This window comes from Salvelinus fontinalis, chromosome 17 (genome assembly GCF_029448725.1).
Source record: "Salvelinus fontinalis isolate EN_2023a chromosome 17, ASM2944872v1, whole genome shotgun sequence".
Taxonomy (NCBI): domain Eukaryota; kingdom Metazoa; phylum Chordata; class Actinopteri; order Salmoniformes; family Salmonidae; genus Salvelinus; species Salvelinus fontinalis.
Window position 1 is genome coordinate 18,892,312 of NC_074681.1, and position 27,811 is coordinate 18,920,122.

The following is a 27,811-nucleotide window of genomic DNA, read 5'->3' on the forward strand; positions in this document are numbered from 1 at the left end:
AGTAGGTATACAGGGATTACAGGAGGCGACATAACAATACACTTTGTTTTGTTTCTGACACAATGTACCGGAGGGGTTGACAATCTGCCCTGACGACGACTCAAATTATTACAATGGATCTTAAATAATATGATAAATTGCCAGTATGCATCGACATGCATCTTCAATAGGATCTACAAATCTCAGCTGATATATTTTTCTCATGAAAACAGGGATGATTGATTCACTTGGCATATAATGGTGTCCGCCTGAGTTTCCTTGTTTCTATTTTAACATGTTCTTTCAATTTTCCACACAGTTCATATCAGTGGGTTGTGTAGGTTGTACTTCAATGGGGAAGGTGGAGAGACTACCCAGCTAGTGCATAACATTAGGTTGTACTTCAATGGGGAAGGTGGAGAGACTACCCAGCTAGTGCATAACATTCTGAGTACCATATATTTATCAGAGCTTGGTGAGAGCATGGTTGTCCAAAAGTTATTTTGCGTACAACATTTAACAAATATCTGGGAATGGTGCAGGATAGATGCTTGGCTTTGGAACATTCTCAGCACAAAATAAATACATTATTTTCTTGGTATTTCATTATTTTAACAGAAGGTTTCATAAAAGTTCACATTTAAATTTAATTTAAATTCTGGTAGTGTTCTAGGAACGTTCTGCAACTGGTTCGACATTGGGAATGTCCTAAAATAGTTCAGAGATGTTCTTCTGTGGGAATTTCTGTACTTCAGCATAACATTTTCAAGTTAGTCTTTCATTGCTGTCATTTCCGTAGGTACTGCTTAACTTTCCTGGCAAAACTCACCTGACTTTCTGCTTTGCCAAATGGGTGTTCTCTTTACAGTATTACACAACTTTGAATCCACAACTTGAAACCCCCCAAGCCTATTGAAAAAAGGAGGCGTGTTTATTGTTTCTAGTTGAGGTGTACGACTGAATAAAATGAGGGAGGATGGGAAGCTGAGCGCACAGGACTGACAGGTGAAGACCGGTGCAGCTTCAAGGTAAGATGATTTTGGCATTCACACAAACAGACATTTATGGCACAATATACCCTGCTTTTAAGATATGACATGTTTGAAGTGGCACACATCTCATTGACTAGGCTGGGCTAAGAAGAAACATCTGTTTCACTGCATTTATGTCATTTAGAGCCACATCAGGAAAAACAGTCAAACAGAAAAACATGTCTATTTACTCACCTTTGCCGCTTGGACACACGAAGGAAGCTAAAAATATTAACTATTGCAGGAGAAGCTGGAAGATACCCAACAACAGGTGAAGGTGGAGTTTTAATGCCAGCCTTTCCCGACAAACATTATGGCCATGTTCCCCTGCTGAGACATGGCATGCATTAACCACATCGACTGTGTCATCGACTGACAGATTGCTACAGTATTATATATGATGTGGATAGCTGACACATAAAATACCTATCAAGGCATTGTAAGAGCTGGCATGTGTCAGCAATGCCTGGGCGGAGGTACAGTACATGCCCATTAAGTTACAGGAGCATTAGCAGCTCTTAAAGGGCCAGAACAACATTTTGGCCTTTGTAACACAGGCTCTGCTGAGTTATACTTACTAAAATACGCTTTACTTGCTATAATAAGTAAATCATTATAATTGATTGCATTTATTTATGTAGCGCCTTCCAGCTGCTCAAAGCGCTGTAATGGGGGGCAAACTCACCTCATCCACCATAGATGTGTAGCACCCACTTGGGTGATGCATGGCAACCATCTGTGCCAGAACGCGGACCACATATCAGCTATCAGGTGGAGAGGTGAGGAGTGTTATTTGCCAATGTGGAATGAGGGGGATGATTAGGTGGCCATGATGGAAATGGGGCCATGATGTGAATTTACGGACAGGATCTAAATTTGATCACCTTGATCACAAGGAAATTGAAACCTTTGTAGTGTATTTGAGGTTTAAATAGGCTTCGATGGTCTGTAATTTCCACTTTGAATGTTTAATTTATATTTTTGTTCGGTATATACTGAAAACATACTACCGTTCAAAAGTTTGGGGTCACTTAGAAATGTCCTTGTTTTTGAAAGAAAATTAAAAAAATTGTCAGTTTAAAATAACATCAAATTGATCAGAAATACAGTGTAGACATGGTTACTGTACAAAAACAAACAAAAAGTATGAATGTATGTACGTGTAAGTCGCTCTGGATAAGAGCGTCTGCTAAATGACTTAAATGTAATGTAAATGTACTGTTGTAAATGACTATTGTAGCTGGAAATGGCTGATTTGTTTATGGAATATCTACATAGGCGTACAGAGGCCCATTATCAGCAGCCATCACTCCTATGTTCCAATGGTACGTTGTGTTAGCTAATCCAAGTTGATCATTTTTAAAAGGCTAATTGATCATTAGAAAACCCTTTCGCAACCCCGTTCCGCTAGCAGAACCCCTCGCCAACAGACAATGAAATTGCAGGGAGCCAAATACAATATCAACAGAAATCTCGTAAATCAAATTTTTCAAACATACAAATATTAAAAATCACATTTATTTGTCACATACACATGGTTAGCAGATGTTAATGCGAGTGTAGCGAAATGCTTGAAATGCTTATTAGGCACCATTTTAAAGATACAATTCTCATTAACGCAGCCACAGGGTCTGATTTCAAAAATGCTTTACAGCGAAAGCTCCACAAACGATTATGTTAGGTCACCACCAAGTCACAGAAAAACCCAGCCAATTTTTCCAGCCAAAGAGAGGAGTCACAAAAAGCACAAATAGCGATACAATGAATCACTAAGCTTTGATGATATTCATCAGATGACACTCATAGGACTTCATGTTACACAATACATGTATGTTTTGTTCGATAAAGTGCATATTTATATCCCCAAATCTCATTTTACATTGGTGTGTTTTGTTCAGTAGTTACAAAATATCCTGTGATTTTGCAGAGAGCCACATCAATTCACAGAAATACTCATTATAAATGTTGATAAATTCAAGTGTTATGCATGGAACTTTAGATAAACTTCTCCTTAACTTAAGGATCGGACCCTTTTTTTCAATATTCACCTAAAATGACGTATCCAAATTTAACTGCCTGTAGCTCAGGACCTGAAGCAAGGATATGCATATTCTTGATACCGTTTAGGAAACACTTTGAACTTTGTGGAAATTTGAAAGGAATGTAGGAGAATATAACACATTAGATCTGGTAAAAGATAATACAAAGGGAAAAAAAATGTTTTTTTATCAGATTTTTTTCTATCAACTTTGAAATGCAAGACAAAGGCCACAATGTATTATTTAAGTTTAGGCACATTTTGGATTTTGGCCACTAGATGGCAGTAGTGTATGTGCAAAGTGTTAGACTGATCCAATGAACCATTGCATTTCGGCCTAAATGTGCCTAATTGGTTATTTAATACATTTTGTGCACATAACTGTGCACTCTCCTCAAACAATAGCATGGTATTATTTCACTTTAATATCTACTGTAAATTGGACAGTGTAGTTAGATTAACTATAATTTAAGCTTTCTGCCCATATCAGATATTTATATGTCCTGGGAAATGTTCTAGTTTCTTACAACCTCATGCTAATCACATAAGCTCACGTTAGCTCAACCGTCCCATGGAGAGAATTGTAAAAGTTTCTAGCAATGATTGTATCTAAGGAAGGAAACATATCTATTCCCAAATATTTAAAGTAGAAATGTAGTCCTCCATGGTCTTAAGAGGCAGTAGGGCAGATTTGGTTGGATTTATTTTATAACTTGAGATGGAACTGAATTTGAATATGATATTTAAAGCGTTTGGGCGGAATTGAGATACATTGTCTAGATAAAGTAAGATATCATCGCTGTATAATGAGATGACGTGATCTGCAGAATTGAGAGATATTAGTGTAATTTCTTTCGATTGTCAAATTTGCCTAGGCCAGGGGTTCCATAGACAATAAAAAACAGTGGTGAGATGGGATGACCTTTCCTTCTACTTCTAGTTATTTGGAACAGAACAGAGTAGGTATTGCCTGTTATTACTATGGCTGAGGTGATTGGCATACAGTATTGTAATCATATCAATGAAATTGGAGCCAAGTCCCATGCTGTACATTCCAAAACTGACCAAAGATGTGACCATTCTAATCCATCAAAAGCTTTTTCTGCGTTGAGAGAGAGAACTGCCCAAGGAGCTTTGGTTTATGATGAAGCATGTAAGATATGTAATAGACAACAGAGGTTATCGGGGATAATAGTTTTTTACAAACCCGCTTTGGTCGGATGTACCAATTTGGGTAAGTGAGTTTTGAGACGGGACGGCATGATTTGAGAAAATAGTTTAATATATGTGTCTATCAAAGATAAAGGGGATAGTGAGAGCACTTGTTGGCCTCCTTACCTTTTTTTATGAAAGCGAAATTAGTGCTGTATATACATCCATTTCAAATGAACCTTTGTGAACAGCTGTGTTAATCATTTCAAGTAACAGTGGACCTAATTGGTTCCAAAATTTTAAATAGACCTCAGGAGGAATATCATCCCAACCAGGTGATTTGCCTTTATTCATGTTATCCAATGCCCTTTTGAGTTCAAGGTGAGAGATTCAGGCTCCCAGCAAGCCGTTGAAATGTGGATGTTTATCTACCTTACTTGAATGCAATGACTGTATGTCACTCTGGATAACGTGTCTGCTAAATTACCAAGATGTAAATGTAAAAATATACACTTGCAAAGTGTTAATACCCAGTGTAAGCACACTGGGTATTATACTAATGAGCTTCGTTACTAAACAAGACTAAATTTGGTCACTCTGGACCAAATCTGAACCAATCATAGACGTCCATGTTTCACAAGTTTAGAAAGCACAGTACAGCACAGTACAGTACAGTAGAGCATAGTAAAGTATAGTGGAGTACGGTAGATTCCGAACATGTGAAACGTAGATGTCTACGTTTAGGTCAAATCAAGGCCGGTTCGGACCGGGACAGATCTGAACCAATGAATAACACCTATGTTTGTGGACGTTGTGACGTTGAAATCAAGGCCGGTCCATACCGGATCAAAAATCTGCATCTGTTAAAATCAAAGCCAGGGCGGACTGACCAAATTTCAACAACTTTTTAACGTCCGTGGACGTCCAGCGTCAGTCGCTGCTCAGTGGGCTCTCCATTCATAATTGCCTTCATCTCGCTTTCAGATGAATCGTCTTGTGGTTATCATTGCGACTATCCTTGTCCCCACTGGATACAGTGCTGCAGAAGTTTGTAAGCGATTAATTTATTATTTTGTTGGCCTGTGACTGTCTTCTGCTATACATTTTGTGACTCTTTGCATAACTTTTCCCCTTTTCAATTTGAACAGTGTGGTGTTACCATGATCCTAGTTGTAGTAAGTATTGATTTTAACCCCATGGTTACAGTGTACACTGAGTATACCAAACATTAGGAACACCTTCTTAATATTGAGTTGCACCCCCTTTTTGCCATCAGGACAGCCTCAATTCATCGTGGCATGGACTCTACAAGGTGTCGAAAGCATTCCACAGGGATGCTGGCCCATGTTGATTCAGTTGTGTCAAGTTGGCTGGATGTCCTTTGGGTGGTGGATCATTCTTGCTACATATGGAAAACTGTTGAGCATGAAAAACAAAGCAGCATTGCAGTTCTTGACACAAGCCGGTGCGCTTGTCACGTACTACCATACCGTTTGAAGGCACTTTAATCTTTTGTCTTGCCGATTCACCCGCTGACTGACACACATACACAATCTCATTTGTGACAAGGCATAATAAACCTTCTTTAACCTGTCTCTTCCCCCCCATCTACACTGATTGAAGTGAATTTAACAAGTGCTATCAATAAGCTTTCACCTGGATTCACCTGGTCAGTCTTTGTCATGGAAAGAGCAGGTGTTAATGTTTTGTATACTCAGTGTAATTTTTATTCACAAATTGTACATTAAGCATTTGCTTTGAAGTGATTGTGATGGCAGTGGATAATAGACTATAGTTTTATGTATTAGCATATTATTTATGTATTCGCATATTATATGACACTTATAAAACGATGGTATATTGAAACCATTGTATGATTGATTCCATGTTAAGATGACACTACTTGGCCCACCATTGCCACTGAACATTGCAACGGTTCCCATCAGTCTCCCATCAACATCATCTCCGCATCGGCAGTGGGCGACGCAAACCTGACTGAATTCAACTTCACCAAATACGGAGACAACTCTACAATGAAGAATATCAAGAACACTGGCGAAACTGGTGAGGAGATTGGATGGATGCCTTGCCTTCTCAATCCATCAGTGGTGGAAAAAGTACCCAATTTTCACAAGTAAAAAGTGAAAGTCACCCAGTAAAATACTACTTGAGTAAAAGTCTAAAAGTATTTTGTTTTAAATGTACTGAAGTATCAAATGTAAAAGTATAAATCATTTAAAATGTCTTACATTAAGAAAACCAGACAACACAATTTTCTTTTTTACGGATTGCCAGGGAAATTCATAAACAAAATATTTGTGTTTAGTGAGTCTGCCAGATCAGAGGCAGTAGGGATGACCAGGGATGTTCTCCTGATAAGTGTGTGAATTAGACAATTAAATGTAACGAGTACTTTTGGGTGTCAGGGAAAATGTAAGGAGTAAAAGTACATTCTTATCATTAGGAATGTAGTGGAGTAAAAGTAAAAAAAATATATAAATTGTCAAGTTAAATACAAACTTTACAGACCCAAAAAACAGACCCCAAAAAACGACTTAAATAAAAATACTTTCAAGTATTGCTTATTAAGTACTTTACACCACTGCAATCCATACACACAAAGTCCCACTTGAGGATAATGTACAGTACCAGTCAAAAGTTTGGACACACCTACTCATTCAAGGGTTTTTCTTAATTTGTACTATTTTCTATATTGTAGAATAATAGTGAAGACATCAAAACTATGAAATAACACATATGGACGAATGTTCTAACCAAAAAAGTGATAATCAAATCAAAATATAATTTGTTTTAGATTCTTCACAGAAGCCACCCTTTGACTTGATGACAGCTTTGCACACTCTTGGCATTATCTCAACTAGCTTCATGAAGTAGTCACCTGAAATGCTTTTCCAACAGTCTTGAAGGAGTTCCCACATATGCTGAGCACTTGTTGGCTGCTTTCCTTCACTCTGCAGTCCAACTCATCCCAAACCATCTCAATTGGGTTGGGGTGATTGTGAAGGCCAGGTCATCTGATGCAGCACTCCATCACTCAAATTGCCCTTACACAGCCTGCAGGTGTGTTATGGGTCATTGTCCTGTTGAAAAACAAATGATAGTCCCACTAAGCGCAAACCAGATGGGATGGCATATCGCTGCAGAATGCCGTGGTAGCCGTGCTGGTTAAGTGTGCCTTAAATCACAGACAGTGTCAACAGCAAAGCACCCCCACACCATAACACCTCCTCCTCCATGCTTCACGGTGGGAACCACACATGAAGAGATCATCTGTTCACCTACTCTGCGTCTCACAAAGACACGGCGGTTGGAACCAAAAATCTCAAATTTGGACTCACCAGACCAAAGGACAGATTTCCACCTTTCCATTGCTTGTGGTTATTGGCCCAAGCAAGTCTCTTCTTATTATTGGTGTCCTTTAGTAGTGGTGTCTTTGCTGCAATTCGACCATAAAGGCCTGATTCACATAGTCTCCTCAGAACAATTGATGTTGAGATGTGTCTGTTACTTGAACTCTGAAACATTTATTTGGACTGCAATCTGAGTCTGGTAACTCTAATGAATTTATCCTCTGCAGCAGAGGTAACTCTGGGTCTTCCTTTCCTGTGGCGGTCCTCATGAGAGCGAGTTTCATAATAGAGCTTGATGGTTTGTCCGACTGCACTTGGAAGAACATTTTTAAATTCTTGAAATTTTCCAGATTAACTGACCTTCATGTCTTAAAGTAATGATGGACTGACATTTCTCTTTACTTATTTGAGCTGTTCTTTCAACAATATGGACGTCATATTTTACCAAATATGGCTATCTTTTGTATTGCTCCCCTACCCCGTCACAACCCAACCGATTGGCTCAAACGCATTAAGAAGGAAATAATGTCCACAAATTAACTTTTAAGAAGGCACACCTGTTCATTGACATACATTCCAGGTGACAACCTCATGAAGCTGGTTGAGAGAATGCCAAGAGTGTGCAAAGATGTCATCAAGGCAAATGGTGGCTACTTTGAAGAATCTCAAATATGAAATGTATTTTGATTTGTTTATCCCTGCTTTGGTTACTACATGATTGTGTTATTTCATAGTTTTCATGTCTCACTATTATCCAACAATGTAGAAAATAGTTCAAATAAAATAAAAACTGGAATGAGTAAGTGTGTTCAATCTTTTGACATGTACTGTATGTACCAAACCAGGAACCTTAATGTTCAAAATGTAACCAATTCCTCTCTTTTTGTTCCTCCTCTCTTTCTTTCAGTCAAAGTGATGCTCAATAGTGGCGTCCAGATTACAGGTGGGGCACTGTCTGAGGCCTATGACAGCCTGCAGTTTCACCTCCACTGGGGGAACGGTACCTCAGTACCTGGGTCGGAGCACACAGTGGATGGAACACGCTACCCCATGGAGGTATGGAAAGGTTCAACCCACCCCACCCCACCACCCTTCATGGATTGGAGCAAGCATGGCTGGAGGGAGTTTCCACCATATTCCAAACACTAGTCCATTACATTTGTTTGTTTATTTGAATCACCATTAGCTTTTGCAGAAGCAGCAACTACTCTTCCTGTGGTCCTTTTAAATTCATGAGGAGAAATGTATGAGGGCACTTTGGGAGAAAAGTAGAGAATCTGAATGTAGCCCATGTTACATGTGGTGAATTTTTAATACTGATGCAAATATACCATACTGCAATGGATCAATGTCAAGGTCTCAGTGACCTTTGAACAGCTGTATATATGGCAGATTGTAGACTACCTTTTTAAATGTATTATTCCAACGTTTGAATTTCCCAATGGATTCAGATACCTTTTTATATCAACTGTTATGCTTCACCTTTCAGTTACACATAGTACATTCCAAGTCTTCGCTCAATGGTAACACGACTGCGGCCGTTGCAGACGACACAGGACTCGCTGCTCTTGGATTCTTCATAGAGGTTTAACTTTCTTTTTTAAATTTTCTTAACATTTTCAAAAAACTTTTTTTGCTTTAACTTTCTTAGAAATGGCATACATTGTTCCACAGTAGATTAGGCATTTCAATGTTTTATTGCTGTTTTTTCAAATAGTCAATGCCAGGTAATGCGACATGGAATGCAGCATGGAATACTCTGACATCATACTTGGCCAACATCACACTAAAAGGTGAGAGGAGAGATTTAATTGGTTCTGATTTGATCAAGAACTACTTTCTCAAAATAAAGTTTGGAAAGATTTTTTCTCTTTGAATTCAAAATGAGTAATTTTACTGTTCAATTTCAGTAGCATATGATTTTATATATGTTTTTTCTTTCTCTCTTCGTTAAGATGATATTGTAAACATTACTCATGCTATTTCATTGGATGAGCTCCTGGAAGGGGTGGACCGTACCAAATACTACCGTTACCTTGGCTCCCTGACCACTCCAAATTGCAATGAGGCTGTGGTTTGGACCGTGTTTAAGGACCCTATCAAAGTCAGCCAGGACTTGGTGAGTTTGTACAACAATTGTACCATAAACTGAACACCGTGGACTATAATCCCATATCGGTAACAATTTAAAATAAGGTTCCATTTGTAAAGAGTTTATAAAGGGGTTATAATTACGTTATTAACAATTATTGAATAACTTGTAAATGCATTATAAACAAATAAAAAGTTATCGAAATTGGTCAAAATAGTTAAATAACTGGTCAGTGTTTGTAAAATATTGAGCCAGTATTTACATCCAGTTATTAACCATTAATAAATGCACTTAGAAAATGCTTATAAGATTAACCCTTATGTGTTATCATAAAACCTAATTTTCAATAATTGCAGTTGAACAGTGATTGTCTCACTTTAGGGTGTGATGCATAGGTGCTCTGTCCAAGGAACATTAGAGGTTGCTTTTAATGATGTGTCTTGACGCCAAGGTTCCCTCGGGTACTGCTGCCCAGAAGAAATACCAGCACGTACAGAGAAGCACGAGATTGAACTTCACTCAACTTTCTAGAGTTTTCCCCTTTAGTTAACACTATCAACGTTTCCCTTTACTGTGGGGATTGTGATAGAATCAATGCAATATCAGCCACTTTCAATGCAACATACCGAAACATAACGAACTATGGAAGACTTAGTATGGAAAATAAACTATGCAAAAGATTTTGTTGTAGGCAGAAGGCATCGAAGTAGAATTCTATTGCATTGACAGGCACTACTCAGGCCCATACTCTAGTCTACACAGTCTGGTGCGCCATAACCAACCAAAGCTGCAGTAGGCCTACATGAAAATAGACCAATGCCATATATGGATCTGTGCCATTTACTTTGAACGGGACTGTTTTTACAGCATGAGCGGTTGTGAGTCGATGTGCTTGTTTTGAGATCAAAGTGAGAGCAACATGTAGCAACCTGTGCACATTTGCACATTTGTTAATATCCTTTGTTAGGTAGTGAGTTATTTGCCCATTTATAGATAGTTTGTAGTCAGCAATGGGGGAGTGATTGCTTCCTACAAGAGCACACATATCTGCATTTCTAGACATCTTTGAAAAGAGTCAGGAAAATGCATTGCATTAATAAAATGGCAGTATTATATTTTGAGACAGGCTTGAATAAGCTAAGTAGCCAATAGGCAAAGGGTATGGGAATAATGATGCATTTTATTTTGTAAAGTGGTTTCTTACATCAAACAACACAACAACATTTTCAGTCACCTCCTTGTCTGAAAGACAAGTGAATAAACAGGTTAATGTCAAGCCCTACATTGAACACCACATATTGGCGGCTACTGTAGGCTGAATGTTAGAACAGCTATTTCCATGTTAAAATGTTATGGGATGCATTTTCTCCATTGCTTTTCATGGTAGGCCACTCTGGTATATTATGATAAAATAGCCACAGTAGCCTATTTGACCACTGTTAAAACTAACTTAAAGTGTGTACAGCCTCAGTGTGCACAGTAAAGTTGCTCTGAATTTTCACAACAATGTTAAAGTTTGTGCTCAGCAGACCAGAAATTTGCTCAGTGATTAAATTGTTTTGAGGGAGCGTGGCTTGATGCACCTTTGAATCCCTGAAGCCCTTCCCAAATTTACATCCAGGACATTATTCAATCATTACTCTTAACATATTACCCCTTTCCAGATTATATCAACGCACTTACCACTTCTCTGTGATAGTCCAAGTATGGTAAATGCTCTGGTGTGAAATGGTAACAGTAATACCTTTTGGTTGGTGAAACAGTGGAGGAAGTATCTTCTCACAATGTTGAATTTGTCCATACACAAACATTGGCAGTGGAATGGCCCGTACTGAAGAGCTCAGTGACTTTCAACGTGGCACCGTCATAGGATGCCACCTTTCAAACAAGCCAGTCTGTCAAATTTCTGCCCTGCTAGAGCTTCCCCGATACACTGTAAGTGCTGTTATTGTGAAGTGGAAAAGTGTAGGAGCAACAACGGCTCGGCCGCAAAATGGTAGGCCACACAAGCTCACAGAATGGGTTCCACTGAGTGCTGAAGCCTGTCCTTGGTTGCAACACTCTCTACCGAGTTCCAAACTGCCTTTAGAAGCAACATCAGCACAATAACTGTTTGTCGGTGAGCTTCATAAAATGGGGTTCCATGGCGGAGTCGCCGCACACAAGTCTAAGATCACTATGCGTAATGCCAAGAGTCAGATGGAATGGTGTAAAGCTCACCGCCATTGGATTCTGGAGCAGTGGAAACACACTCTCTGTACTGATGAATATTTAATATTCAACTAGGCAAGTCAGTTAAGAACAAATTCTTATTTACAATGACAGCCTACTGGGGAACATTGGGTTAACTGCGTTGTTCAGGGGTAGAACAACATATTTTTACCTTGTCAGCTCAGGGATTCGATCCAGCAACCTTTCGGTTAGTGGCCCAACGCTCTAACCACTAGGCTACCTGCTGCCCCAAAATGAATCACGCATCACCCTCTGGCAGTCCAACGGACATACCTGCCCGAATGCATACTGTGAACCGTACAATTTGTTGGAGGAGGAATAACGGTCTGGTGCTGTTTTTCATTGTTCGGGCTAGGCCCCTTAGTTCCAGTGAAGGGAAATCTTAACGCTACAGCATAAAATTACATTCTAGATGTTTCTGTGCTTCCAACTTTGTGGCAACAGTTTGGTGAAGGTTCTTTCCTGTTTCAGCATGACAATGCACGCGTGCACAAATGACATCCATACTGAAATGGTTTGTCGGGATCGCCATGGATGAACTTGACTAGCCTGTACAGAGCCCTGACCTCAACTCCATCGAACACCTTTGGGATGAATTGGAACACCGACTGCGAGGCAGGCCTAATCGCCCAACATCAGTGCCCGACCTCACTAATGCTCTTGTGGCTGAATGGAAGCAAATCCCTGCAGCAATGTTCCAACATCTACTGGAAAACCTTCCCAGAACAGTGGAGGCTGTTATAGCAGTAAAGGGGGGGACCAACTCCATATTAATGCCCATGATTTTGTAATGAGATGTTCAACAAGCAAGTGTCCACATACTTTAGTCCATGTAGTGTATGTTATCCACTACTTGCTAATAATAATAATAATAATACTAGCTAGTTTGCTGCTCTCCTTTTCTTTTTCAAGTGTTCTACTCCATTAGCCAGCACCTCACCTCAACAGGTGTGCATTCTTTCGTCTCCAGATTAACATTATTTACTAACATAAATAGCTAGCTACCACAGATTAAAGGGATTAGCTTGTTATCACACTTTTGCTAAAATACTAGCTAGCTAGCTAGATAGTAAGTTAGTCTTAAAATATTAACCACTAGCAGCTACCTAGCTAGAGACAGGACCTGAGTTCAAAGGTTAGATAACTAGCTAGCTAGCGTGCTATTCCAAAAAAGCTAGCTAAACAAATTGCTTCTGTCATGTCAATGATAACTAATTAGCTGGCAGCTAACGTTTGCTAGCTAGCTAGCCATGAAGACATGAAGTCGAAGGAATTGTCTGTAGAGCTCAGAGACAGGATTGTGTCGAGGCACAGATCTGGGGAAGAGTACCAAGAAATGTCTGGAGCATTGAAGGTCCTCAAGATTCTTAAATGGAAGAAGTTTGGAACCACCAAGACTCTTCCTAGAGCTGGCCTGAGCAATCGGGGGAGAAGGGCTTTGGTCAGGGTGGTGACCAAGAAACCGATGATCATTCTGACAGAGCTCCAGAGTTCCGCAGGGCAGACATCTCAATTATTTGCATAAGGAAGTGACGCAGAGGAAGCAGAGCCGGATGCCTCGTCCGGATCTGCAGAAGGCGAGCAGGAAAGCTGCCGTTACCGTCAATATTACTCGCCAACATACAAACATTGGACAATAAACTAGATGAGGTACGATCATGAATATCCTACTAACGGGACATCAAAAACTGTAGTATCCTATGTTTCACTGAATCGTAGCTGAATGACGACATGGATATTCAGCTAGCGGGATACACGCTGCACCGGCAAGATAGAACAGCACACTCCGGTAAGACGAGGGGGCTGGTCTGTGCATATTTGTAAACAACAGCTGGTGCACGAAATCTAAGGAAGTCTCTAGATTTTGCTCGCCTGAAGTAGAGTATTTTGTGATAAATTGCAGGCCACACTACTTGCCTAGAGAGTTCTCAGCTATACTTTTTGTGGCTGTTTATTTACCACCACAATCAGAAATAAGCAAAAAGGAAACCACTCACCCAGAGGCGGCGCTCCTAGTGGCCAGAGACTTTAATGCAGGGAAACTTAAATCACTTCTACCAAATCTCTATCAACATGTTAAATGTGCAACCAGAGGAAAAAAAATTCTAGATCACCTGTACTCCACACACAGAGACGCCCACAAAGCTCTCCCTCGCGCTCCATTTGTTAAATCCGACCACAACTCTATCCTCCTGATTCCTGCTTACAAGCAAAAATGAAAGCAAGAAGCACCAGTGAATCGGTCTATAAAATAATGGTCAGATGAAGCAGATGCTAAACTACAGGACTGTTTTGCTGTCATAGACTGGAAAATGTTCCGGGATTCTTCTGATGACATTGAGGAATATACCATATCAGTCACTGGCTTTATCAATAAGTGCATTGAGGACGTCGTCCCCAGAGTGACTGTACGTACATACCCCAACCAGAAGCCATGGATTACAGGCAACATTCGTACTGAGCTAAAGGGTAGAGCTGCCGCTTTCAAGGTACAGGACTCTAACCCAGAAGCTTACAAGAAATCCCGCTATGCCCTGCGACGAACCATCAAACAGGAAAAGCGTCAATACAGGCCTAAGATTGAATCATACTACACCGGCTCCGACGCTCGTCGGCTGTGGCAGGGCTTGCTAACTATTACAGACTACAAAGGTAAGCACAGCCGCGAGCTGCCCAGTGACACGAGCCTACCAGACGAGCTAAATCACTTCTATGCTCGCTTCGAGGCAAGCAACACTGAGGCATGCATGAGAGCATCAGCTGTTCCGGACGACTGTGTGATAACGCTCTCCGTAGCCGACGTGAGTAAGACGTTTAAACAGGTCAACATACACAAGGCTGCGGGGCCAGATGGATTACCAGGATGTGTACTCCGGGCATGTGCTGACCAACTGGCAGGTGTCTTCACTGACATTTTCAACATGTCCCTGATTGAGTCTGTAATATCAACATGCTTCAAGCAGACCACCATAGTCCCTGTGCCCAAGAACACAAAGGCAACCTGCCTAAATGACTACAGACCTGTAGCACTCACGTATGTAGCCATGAAGTGCTTTGAAAGGCTGGTAATGGCTCACATCAACACCATTATCCCAGAAACCCTAGGCCCACTCCAATTTGCATACCGCCCAAACAGATCCACAGATGATGCAATCTCTATTGCACTCCACACTGCCCTTTCCCACCTGGACAAAAGGAACACCTATGTGAGAATGCTATTCATTGACTACAGCTCAGCGTTCAACACCATAGTACCCTCAAAGCTCATCATTAAGCTAAGGAACCTGGGACTAAACACCTCCCTCTGCAACTGGACGGGTCACCACCAGGTGGTGAGGTTAGGTAGCAACACATCTGCCACACTGATCCTCAACACTGGAGCTCCCCAGGGGTTCGTGCTCAGTCCCCGTCTGTACTCCCTGTTCACCCACGACTGCATGGCCAGGCACGAGTCCAACACCATCATTAAGTTTGCTGATGACACAACAGTGGTAGGCCTGATCACCGACAACGATGAAACAGCCTATAGGGAGGAGGTCAGAGACCTGGCCGGGTGGTGCCAGAATAACAACCTATCCCTCAACGTAACCAAGACTAAGGAGATGATTTTGGACTACAGGAAAAGGAGCACCAAGCATGTGCCTGACCGGTATCCTGACCGGTTGCATCACTGCCTTGTACGGCAATTGGGCCTCTGACTGCAAGGCACTTCAGAGGGTAGTGCGTACGGCCCAATACATCACTGGGGCAAAGCTGCCTGCCATCCACATTTACATTTAAGTCATTTAGCAGACGCTCTTATCCAGAGCGACTTACAAATTCATACATATTCATCCTGGTCCCCCCGTGGGAATTGAACCCTGGTCCCCCCGTGGGAATTGAACCCACAACCCTGGCGTTGCAAGCGCCATGCTCTACCAACTGAGCCACACGGGACCACGCGGTGTCAGAGGAAGGCCCTAGAAATTCTCAAAGACCCCAGCCACCCCAGTCATAGACTGTTCTCTCTACTTCCGCATGGCAAGCAGTACCGGAGTGCCAAGTCTAGGACAAAAAGGCTTCTCAACAGTTTCTACCCGACAAGCCATAAGACTTCTGAACAGGTAACCAATGGTTACCCGGACTATTTACATTGTGTTCCTCCCCAACCCCTCTTTTACGCTGCTGCTACTCTCTGTTTATCTTATATGCATAGTCACTTTTCACATACATCCATGTACATACTACCTCAATTGGCCCGACCAACCAGTGCTCCCGCACATTGGCTAACTGGGCTATCTGCATTGTGTCCCACCTCCCGCCAACCCCTCTTTTTACGCTACTGCTACTCTCTGTTCATCATAGTCACTTTAACCATACCTACATGTACATACCACCTCAATAAGCCTGACTAACCTGTGCCTGTATATAGCCTTGCTACTCTTATTTTCAAATGTATTTTTACTGTTGTTTTATTTCTTTACTTACCTACACACACACACATACCTTTTTTTCCCCACACTATTGGTTAGAGCCTGTAAGTAAGCATTTCACTGTAAGGTCTACACCTGTTGTATTCGGCGCACGTGACAAATAAACTTTGATTTGTTTTGATGAAACCAAGATTGAACTCTTTGGCCTGAATGCCAAGCGTCACATCTGGAGCAAACCTGGCACCGCCCTACAGTGAAGCATGGTGGTGGCAGCATCATGGTGTGGGGAGGGACTGGGAGACTAGCATAACTTTCAGCGGCAGGGACTGGGAGACTAGCCAGGATCAAGGGAAAGATGGACGGAGCAAAGTACAGAGAGATTCTTGATGATAACCTGCTCCAGAGCTCTCAGGACCTCAGACTGAGGCGAAAGTTTACCTTCCAACAGGACAACGACCCTAAGTATACAGCCAAGACAATGGGACAAGTCTCTGAATGTCCTTGAGTGGCCCAGCCAGAGCCCGGACTTGAACCTGATCTAACATCTCTGGAGAGACCTGAAAATAGCTGTGCAGCAACATTCCCCATCCAACCTGACTGAGCTTAAAAAGATCTGCAGAGAAGAAGAGGAGAAATCCCCAAATACAGGTGTACCAAGCTTGTAGCGTCATACCCAAGAAGACTCGAGGCTGTAATCCCTGCCAAAGTTGCTACAACAAACTCCTGAGTAAAGGGTCTTAATACAGAAAAAAAAATGTATGCCATTATATCGATACTTTTGTACCGGTTTCCTCCAGCATCTTTACAAGGTCCTTTGCTGTTGTTCTGGGATTGATTTTCCCTTTTCGCACCAAAGTACGTATATCTCTAGGAGACAGAACGCGTCTCCTTTCTGAGCGGTTTGACGGCTGCGTGGGCCCATGGTGTTTATACTTGCGTACTATTGTTTGTACAGATGAACGTGGTACCTCCAGGAGTTTGAAAATTGCTCCCAAGGATGAACCAGACTTGTGGAGGTCTACAATTTTTGTCTGAGGTCTTGGATGATTTCTTTTGATTTTCCCACGATGTCAAGCAAATAGGAATTTTGTTTGAAGGTAGGTCTTAAAATACGTCCACAGCTACACCTTCAATTGACTCAAATTATGTCAATTAGCCTATCAGAAGCTTCTAAAGACATGACATAATTTTCAGGAATTTTCCAAGCTGTTTAAAAGCACAGTCAACTTAGTGTATGTAAACTTCTGAGCAACTGGAATTGTGATACAGTGAATTATAAGTGAAATAATCGGTTCGTAAACAATTGTTGGAAAAAGTACGTGTGTCATGCACAAAGTAGATGTCATAACCGACTTGCCAAAACTATAATTAGTTCAAACTTCTTAGGGCTCGACCTCTTTTTTCTCCTCTTCCTGTCTGCATGACGTGCCCAAGTAAACTGCATGTAGCTCAGGCCCTAAAGCCAGGATATGCATATAAATGTACCATTGGAAAGAAAACACTTTGAAATTTGTAGAAATGTTAAAATAATGTAAGAGAATATAATACAGGAGATATGGTAGGAGAAAATCCAAAGAAAAACCAACCAATGGTTGAGAGACCATCCTCTGAGAAAGGCAAGAGAATGAAGACAGGACACACCTGCAATAATCGTTTCCTATTGAACATTCTTTTTTATATAAGAAATATTATAGTTTGATTACATTTTAGGGTATCTGAGGCGTAAATAGAAACGTATTTTGACTTGTTGAAACAAAGTTATAGGGGTAACTTTTTGGAGTGGATTACTCAAATCGATGGCAACAACTATACTGACTTTTTGGGATATAAAGAAGGATTTTATCTAAAAAAACACACTACATGTTATAGCTGGGACACTTTGGATGACAAATTAGAGGAAGATTTTCAAAAAGTAAGTGAATACTTAATCGTTATTTGTGAATTTCTGAAACCTGTGCCGGTGGAAAAATATTTTAATGTGGGGCGCCATCCTCAAACAATCGCATGGCATGCGTCCGCTGTAATAGATATTGTAAATTGGACAGTGCAGTTAGACGCTAGCTGGACTCCTATCCCCAAGTTTAAGAAGAAATTTGTGGAGTGGTTGAAAAACGGGTTTTAATGACTCCAACCTAAGTGTATGTAAACTTCCGACTTCAACTGTACACACATTTCAGGAATTTGTCTGGTTTTAATCTAACTTTTAACCAAAATGCAATTACATACCTCAAAGTTTTTTTGGGGTGATTCATTTATTTACTTGGAGAGCAATTTGCCTCAAAGTTTAGTTGATTTCACGTTACTTGGCATCTCAAATAAAACTAGATGTTGAACTGACGTCTATGCCCAGTGGGTAAAGCCATTGGGCCAGCCTGATGTCACACTTATGTCTAGGATCCAATCTGCAATTAATTAACCTTCTCCCCTTAGATTGATCTCTTCAGCACTACATTGCACATTGGCCACAACTCCACCTCTGCCTTGATGACCAACGTCTTCAGGAACATCCAGCCTGTCAACGGCCGGATGGTGACGACCCAGAGCAGCCCGACCACAGCCCCGCCAGTGTCAGGAGCCTCCACAATGTGCTCCTCTCTGGCCCTCATGGCGCTGGCCTGGATGCTGCTGAGGGTTTAGTGACGGCTATTAATGCCTTACCTGAAGTGCACTTCCATGTCTCCATTAACCCCAAAGCTAAATACTGTACATTGATTACCACATGGGTCATTTTGACCCCATGGAGAAACTATTGGAAAAAACAACAATCATAGCAAAATAGAAACTTATTTTGTATCAAAACATCATTATTTAGACATGTAATTGATATTATAATATACAGCCAAACTAATATACAGTGCCTTCGGAAGGTGTATAGAAATCCTAGACTTGTTCCTCATTTTGTTACATTACAGCCTTATTCTAAAATTCATCAATCTACACATAATACCCCATAATGACATAGCAAAAATAGGTTTTTAGAAATGTTTGCTAATATATTACAAATAAAAAACGGAAATATCACATTTACATAAGTATTCAGACCCTTTACTCCATACTTTGTTGAATCACCTTTGGCAGCGATAACAGAATTGACACTACAAGCTTGACACACTGTATTTGGGGAGTTGCTTCAATTCTTCTCTGCAGATCTTCTGAAGCACTGTCAGTTTGGATGGGAAGCGTTGCTGCCCAGCGATTTTCAGATCGCTCCAGAGATGTTTGATCGTGTTCACGCCCAGGCTTGCTGTGCCACTCAAGGACATTCAGATACTTGTCTCAAAGCCACTCCTGCGTTGTCTTAATATTTATTTATTAATTTACCGTTATTTTACCAGGTAAGTTGACTGAGAACACATTCTCATTTGCAGCAACGACCTGGGGAATAGTTACAGGGGAGAGGAGGGGGATGAATGAGCCAATTGTAAACTGGGGATTATTAGGTGACCATGATGGTTTGAGGGCCAGATTGGGAATTTAGCCAGGACACCGGGGTTAACACCCCTACTCTTACGATAAGTGCCATGGGATCTTTAATGACCTCAGAGAGTCAGGACACCCGTTTAACGTCCCATCCGAAAGACGGCACCCTACACAGGGCAGTGTCCCCAATCACTGCCCTGGGGAATTGGGATATTTTTTAGACCAGAGGAAAGAGTGCCTCCTACTGGCCCTCCAACACCACTTCCAGCAGCATCTGGTCTCCCATCCAGGGACTGACCAGGACCAACCCTGCTTAGCTTCAGAAGCAAGCCAGTAGTGGTATGCAGGGTGGTATGCTGCTGACGGTATGCTGCTGCTGATGCTCTTGGCGGTGTGCTTAGGGTTGTGGTCCTGTTGGAAGGTGAACCTTCAGTCCCAGTCGAAGGTCCTGAGCGCTCTGGAGGAGGTTTTCATCAAGGATCTCTCTGTACTTTGCTCCGTTCATAGTTCCCTTGATACTGACTAGTCTCCCTGTCCCTGCCGCTGAAAAACATCCCCACACCATGATGCTGCCACCACCATGCTTCACCGTAGGGATGGTGCCAGGTTTCCTCCAGACGTGACGCTTGGTATTCAGGCCAAAGAGTTCAATCTTGGTTTCATTTGACCAGAGAATCTTTTTTCTCGTGGTCTGAGAGTCTTTAGGTGCCTTTTGGCAAACTCCAAGCGAGCTGTCATGTGCCTTTTACTGAGGAGTGGCTTCCGTCTGGCCACTCTACCATAAAGGCCTGATTGGGGGAGTGCTGCAGAGATGGTTGTCCTTCTGGAAGTTTCTCCCATTTCCAAAGAGGAACTCTAGTCCTCTGTCAGAGTGACCATCGGGTTCTGAATACTTTCTGAAAGCCCTAAGGGGCTCCATCTTTGCAGGTTATCTGTTTATCTGGTCAAAATCACTGATACAGTTCCCCCTCACACCCTATGATGATATGTATAACCTAATGGTACATATCCAGAGAAACCTGAATTCAAATGAAGACTTATTTGCCCTAGAATGATTACTTTTCAGAGTAATACACATCAATACACATCAATACAGAATACACATCAACACAGCTCTCTTTGTAGATTCAGAGTGTTTCTGTGTTCTGTATTGCAGTTATATCTAGTAGGTATACCATTAGCAGACTTTGTATACAATTAGAAGGTTGTTATATGTACAAAAATGAGTTTGTTTTGGTTTTGTACACAGTCTTACGACACGTGGTGTTGAAAAGTAGAATCTTAGGTGATTACATGGGGAGCTATATCTGTGCAGATGATCTGTCTTACTGTTAAAAATCACTGATAAAGGCCCCCCTGGATAACTTGTAATTACAGTATGTATACAGAAAAACCTTTATTCAAGTAAAGTTCCTATTTATGAAATTACTATATGCAGAATTGAGTGTTTTGGGCTGGGGTCAATATCATCTCAAAAAAAAATTTTTTTTTAAAAGTCCATATTGATAAAGAAACACTAAACAATTATTTAGATTTTTTAAGAACAGGTTTATTGACAAAGTAATGAAAAATAGGAAGAAGCTTGAGGTTTAAAGGGATGAGCACATGGTGTCTGCCATAGCATGACAAGCCAATTGATGAACATGGATAAACAAAATGGGTTTTATCAATTATTTGAGTCATTGCAGCTTTCCCAGTTGTCATGAATAGTCGTCTTATGACAACATCATTGTAGAAGCCTTAGGGCGGGGGAAGATTTGGGCTCCCGAGTGGTGCAGCGCTCTAAGGAACTGCATCTGAGTGCTAGATGCTAGGCATCACCACAGACCCTGGTTTGATTCCAGGCTGTATCACAACCGGCCATTATAGGGAGTCCCATAGGGCGGCGCACAATTGGCCCAGGTTAGGTTTTGGCCAGGGTAGGCCGTCATTGTAAATAAGAATTTGTTCGTCAATGACTTGCCTAGTTAAATAAATGTGACAAAAAAAGACTTCAGTGCTATACCTGAATGCTTGTCTCAATTTTCCTATAATTAATTTGCCACATTTGCACTATTGCCTCCATGAATTATTGTAACTGAGAGTCGGGAAGCAAGAACAGGAAGTGAGTGTGTTAATAAATAAACAAAACAATAAACACAAAACACAAACAACGAAACTCGAAACACTCCCCTGCCTCAGCCAGTTTGTCGGGCTTTCGTGCCTCTAAGGGATTGCCAGGCACCCCTGCTTCCACCGGCTCGTCAGACTCTCATGCCTTAACTGGATCGCCAGGCTCCCCTGCCTCAGCCGGTCTGATAGGTTCCAGCGCTCCAGCCGGCACAACAGGTTACCGCGCCTCAGCCAGCATTACAGTTTCCCGCGCTTCAGAAGGTGTGATCGGTCCGCTCCTGATCCCTGGGTTTGTCCCATCGGCTGGAGCTACAAGTCGGGGAGGGGGTACTGTCACGTATACTCCCTCTCCGGCCTCTAGGTCATCAGGCTGCTGATTATCCCGCACGTGTCACCATCGTCTCGCGCATCAGCGCCTCATGACACTCACCTGGACTCCATCACCTCCTTGATTATCTTCCCTATATCTGTCACTCCCCTTGGTTCATTCCTCAGGTGTTATTGACTCTGTTTCATGTCGGTGCGTTGTTTGTGTTTCGTGTTTGTTGTTTAGTTCATTTATTAAAACACACACTCCCTGTACTTGCTTCCCGACTCTCAGCGCACTCGTTACAATTATGTATACTCAGTACTGCTACGTTCATTACCAAGTAAGAGGTGGGAATTTAACAGTTGTGAAGTCGTAAATACCAGTTGGTTGCTTTCCCGTGCTTTGAACTCATTGAGAAATGCAGATTTGCTAATGGCCAACAAACTGCGTTAACCTTAAACAAAAATTGCAGCTGCTGGTAAACAATTATAGAGTAAAAAAAACATTGATAAAATTCTTTAAATAAATCATGTTTTGTTGTTACCTTTAATTGCAGAAAAATGTTGTTATTGAGGTAAATTATTTAGTAAGTGATGTCAAAGGTCAGCATGTGGGAGGAGTCAGTTGTGGTAAATTCTAACTCCCACTTGGTTAAAAACGCAGCATAAGTGAGGTACTGTTATCAATCAATCAATCAATCAAATGTATTTATAAAGCCCTTCTTACATCAGATGATGTCACTAAGTGCTGTACAGAAACTCAGCCTATAACCCACACAGCAAGCAATGCAGGTGTAGAAGAGGAATGTGATCCCTCTGAACAGGGTTGATTAGTGATTCACATATAAGTGGTGAGAATCTTACAACTGCCGATGTAAAGACAGAAAGCTCAAATCAACCCTACTCTTCAGCCCGAGCGTCCTGTGTGCGCTCCGAGAGCGAAATGGTCTGAATTTACAAACGGACAATTTTCTCTGAATGGAAACACCATAATATTAATCAAATTAATTAAGCTAAATTGTGTGAAATGACTAGCTAGTTAGCGTGGAGCCCAGTTTCATAATATGACCATATTTTCCAGCTGCTTGCCATTGCGAAAAAACAGGCCTTATTTTAGTGCATTTTTCACCCTGCCAGCTCCTATTCATTCTATTGAGCACCGTGGCACCAACTCGCCTTCCGGACGTTCTATTCCCAGCTTATTGTTCAACGTCACAATGCCTGCTTTGCTATTGTTGGCAATGAGACCTGCTCACGTTGTTTTATAGTTCAAATGTATGCATCAAAATGTAAACAACAAAAATAATATTGGAACTCTGCGGTCTTCCCCTTGTTTCATATGGGGGAAATATAGGCATGTCTGTCTATTTTGCCAAATATCTCGCAATGTGTATATTTAGTTTTTTTTCTAGTCGGGTGCAACCGGTGTGAAATGGCTAGCTAGTTAGCAGGGTGCGCGCTAATAACGCTTCAATCTGTGACATCACTCACTCTGAGACGTGAAAGTAGTTGTTCCTCTTGCTCTGCAAGGGCTGCAGCTTTTATGGAGCGATGGGTAATGATGCTTCGAGGGTTGCTGTTGTCCATGTGTGCAGAGGGTCCCTGGTTTGTGCCCAGGTAGTGGCGAGGAGAGGGACGGAAGCAAAACTGTTACACAGACACCATTTTAATCAGGAGAATCTCCTCTTTGTATTTACCTAAATCTGGGCAGCGAGCTCATTTGTCATCAATCGCTAAACCAGAAATAGTCCGAGGTTTTTATTTTTTCCCTACTTTTTCATTACGCAGACACAAGCACAGTTAACACCATCGAGTTGCAGATGTTTACTTTCTACATCTGCCGTGGAGCCCAGTTTCGTAATATGACCATATTTCCCAGCAGCTTCCATCATTTGGAAGTAATCATGAAAAAACAGGCCTTATTTTAGTGCATTTTTCACCCTGACAACTCCTATTTGTTCTATTGAGCACCGTGGCACCAACTCGCCTTCCGAACGTTCTATTCCCATCTTATTGTTCAACGTCAGAGTGCCTGCTTTGCTATTGTTGGCAATGAGACCGGCTCATTGATGTGAGAGATGCTGTTCCCCTCTCATTCCTTTCCCTCTTCCACAAGTATTCATTCTACTCCTGAGTTGCTCGCTTGTGGGCGTTCTGGCAGGATATGGCAGCATCTTTGGTTGTGCGTCAAGAATTCTGCATAGAGTAGCACATTTGTATGAAGGTATGGTTATTCACAAGGAAATTGTTATATGCTATGGCGGTACATTTGTGTCTTTTTGTCGAGAGCAAAACCTTTTTTATTTTCAATCAAAAATAATTGTTCTGAAAGCAACTTTTTTCCCACACAAAGGAAGTCAAAGCGGACACCTACGAAGATGGCATCTCAGGTAGGCAGCACTAGGCTGTATTGACGTATCCTGAAAATGACATCTGCTGCTTTAGATTGAACGGTCATATCTCAGTTATTGTTTTCATATCTATAAAAATAAGCTGTTTTCTTTACTTTCAGAGAGCGAGCTGAACAAGGGGTCGAAAATGTAGATATTGCCAAATGTTCACTGTCCGAGGAACAGGCCGTGGAAGCTTTATTGCTGGCAAAAGTGTCCATAACCAGAGGTGATTAAACTGTTATGTGTTCTTTTTCTCCATCTCTGCCTGTCTTGTTGTACATGGAACCTGTCTCACATGCATTCATGAAAAAACCCTTAAGATGTCACCTGCTAATTTTCATATTTACACCACATAAACACTTTTTAACTGGACTATCTGTTGCTGCCAAGTCATGATTTCCCCAGGGGTTAGCCTTGCAATAACCAAGTGGTAAGACACATAGCCCTCTATATTTACATGTTTCAGGTACACTCCGATAGGTGTCTGCATCACATACAGTCTCTTCTATTGACATTATCTTCTATTGTGTGTACTCATGTGTCTGTTTTTCAGCATAACGTACTATGTAGCCACTTAGTGTTGACACCAGGTGAGACCACACACACACACAATAACAGTCTATCTTCTTCACTTCATCCCTCTCCCCCTTCTCCCTAAATCCTCTAGGTTATATCAGCTATTTCGGTGAACCCCTCCCGCATCTTAACTGGCTGACACAGAGGGCACAGCATGATCATAGGAGAGATGTCACTTGGTCGGATCAACAGGAAGTATTATTAAATAGATGCTTTACATTGAAATACAGACAGACATGTAGTAGTCCCAGAGGTAATGATCCAAGGTCAGTTCTGCATTTCACCTTCTGATTTAGGATGACTGACTGTGTTAGAATAAAAAAAACATGGCTTAATCATGCTCTCGTCTGCAGGAATGTTTTGATGTGAGAGATGAAGCCAGTCCCGTCATTGCCACCTCAACCGCTCTTAAGATAACCTTCGGGCCAACTGGGGGCCCAAGGCTGGTTAGGAGACATCGCAATTCTGATGAACTGAGAGAATATTAGGGTGGCACTGTAATTCATGCATCATATCTTTCCCTTTCTGTGTTCTACACCTCTCTCCCCACCTTGTCTTTCTTCCTTGTTTTATAATGCACACCATATGTCCATTGAAATACAGATTGAACTTGTATTTATAATATTACAATTATCATAATTATAATGTATTTATGTATTTATATCACCTGGATAATGAACTTCTTTCAATAAAGCGTTTCACATTCTCCACTGGTTGAAATTGAGTATCTCATTGAAATCCTGTGTCCTCAGATGAATCCAGATCCAGATGAAGGGAGTTAGAAGGGATGAAGTAATAGTAAATAATGGAGTTTAATATGACTGAAAAATAATGTCTCAGAGATTCATATCTGAACCACACCTTTATTTGCCAAGGAAGAGTACATGATCAGTGAATATATTCAATGTACAGGCTACAATGTGGGAATCTCATGCGTGGTAATAACTACAGTACATGTGTATATAGGACTTGCATCCTTGGCACAGTAAAATATTAAATTCTACTCTATCCATAGGCTTCATTAATGCCATTCAGACTTGAAGTTGACACAACAACTATGATAGTTGAGGTTCATAGATTGGTATGAATATTAGTTCAGAACCTAATGTTTTAGGGTCCATACACATATCGGCTACATACTGTAGCTAGCTACACATCCATAGGCATTCAGTTATTTTTATCCTCCACTACACAATAAGCAAGTATATAGTTAGCTAGCTATGTTACTTCAGCTGCATTGCAAGGCAAGCTTACACAATTGTACTTTCAATTTGCAGTAAATGCTATAGCTAGCTAGTTTCTTTACATCCATTGTTTCACAAGAACACAGCCTGGTTTGCTGGTTTTCTCAGGAGTCCCTAAAACATTAAACAACACAAATTACAAATGCATTCTCCTAACACTAGCTAGCTGGCTAATGTTAGCTAGTCAGATTACTTGCTAAATAGGGATTTTCGTAAATCAACTTTATGACAAAAAAACATGCACAAACCTTTCTCTACATTAACCTTTTAGTGAATAGGGGACGCTATTTTCACTTTGGGAAAAAATTGTGCCCAAATTAAACGGCCTCGTACTCTGTTCTAGATCATACGATATGCATATTATTATTACTATTGGATAGAAAACACTCTGAAGTTTCTAAAACTGTTTGAATTATATCTGTGAGTAAAACAGAATTCATTTGGCAGCAAACTTCCAAACACGAAGTGAAAATTCTGAAAATGGGGCTCTGTGTCAGGCTTTGCCTATTCAATTGCCTTTTATTTAAGGATCTGTATGCACTTCATACGCCTTCCACTAGATGTCAACAGGCAGTAGAATGTTGAATGGGGTGTCTAGCTTGATGTGAGACCGAATGAGAGCTTTTGGGGTGACAGGTCCGCCCTATTGGCAGTATTTAGCCGCGCACCAGGGAACCCCACATTGTCTTCTGAAATGCTTTAGGTATACACAACGAAATGCTCCGTCTTGGAATTTATTGGATACATATGAGAAAAACATCATAAAGATGGATTTTCAACCAAGTTTGACCAGTTTATTCAACGTTTATTGTGACTTTTGGAATTTTTCATTCCATGCGCCAAGAGTTGATGGAGATGTGCCCTTCACAATGCTAGCCAAAGTTGCTAATTCGACAGAAGAAATGGACATTCTAAAACAAAACAACGATTGTGGAAATAGGACTCATTGCACTACATTCTGATGGAAGATCATCAAAGGTAAGAGAATATTTATTATGTTATTTTTGTATTTTTGTGGTGTATGTTGGCTCCAACATGGCGGAGAATTGCTGGGCGCTGTCTCACAATATTGCATGCTGTACTTTGTACTAAAGTTATTTTTTTTTAATCTAACACAGCGGTTGCATTAAGAACCAGTGTATCTTTCATTTGCTGTACAACATTTATTTTTTAGTAAAGTTTATGATGAGTTTTTTGGTTAGATTACGGGACTGTCCAAAATTTCTCCGGACAATTTGGTGCATTCTCGCACCATATTCACAATGTAAAACCAGGATTTGTAGCTATAAATATACACATTTTCGAACAAAACATAAATGTATTGTATAACATGATGTTATAAGACTGTCATCTGATGAAGTTGTTCAAAATTAGTGATTAATTTTATCTCTATTTGTGGGTTTTGTGAAAGCTATGTTAGCGGTGAATAAATGGCGTTGTGTGTTTGGCT

The 27,811-nt window shown here is 41.0% G+C and overlaps 1 protein-coding gene across 1 annotated transcript; it reads left to right on the forward strand.

Moving 5' to 3' along the window:
• Nucleotides 1–5,184: 5,184 nt before the first annotated feature.
• LOC129814584 (carbonic anhydrase 4-like) lies at nt 5,185–19,129 on the forward strand. Its single transcript, XM_055867759.1, has 8 exons — nt 5,185–5,251; nt 5,349–5,375; nt 6,094–6,264; nt 8,479–8,627; nt 9,061–9,156; nt 9,289–9,364; nt 9,527–9,690; nt 18,738–19,129. The coding sequence occupies exons 1-8, from the start codon at nt 5,185–5,187 to the stop codon at nt 18,942–18,944; spliced, it is 957 nt and encodes a 318-aa protein (XP_055723734.1). The 3' UTR covers nt 18,945–19,129.
• Nucleotides 19,130–27,811: the final 8,682 nt, after the last annotated feature.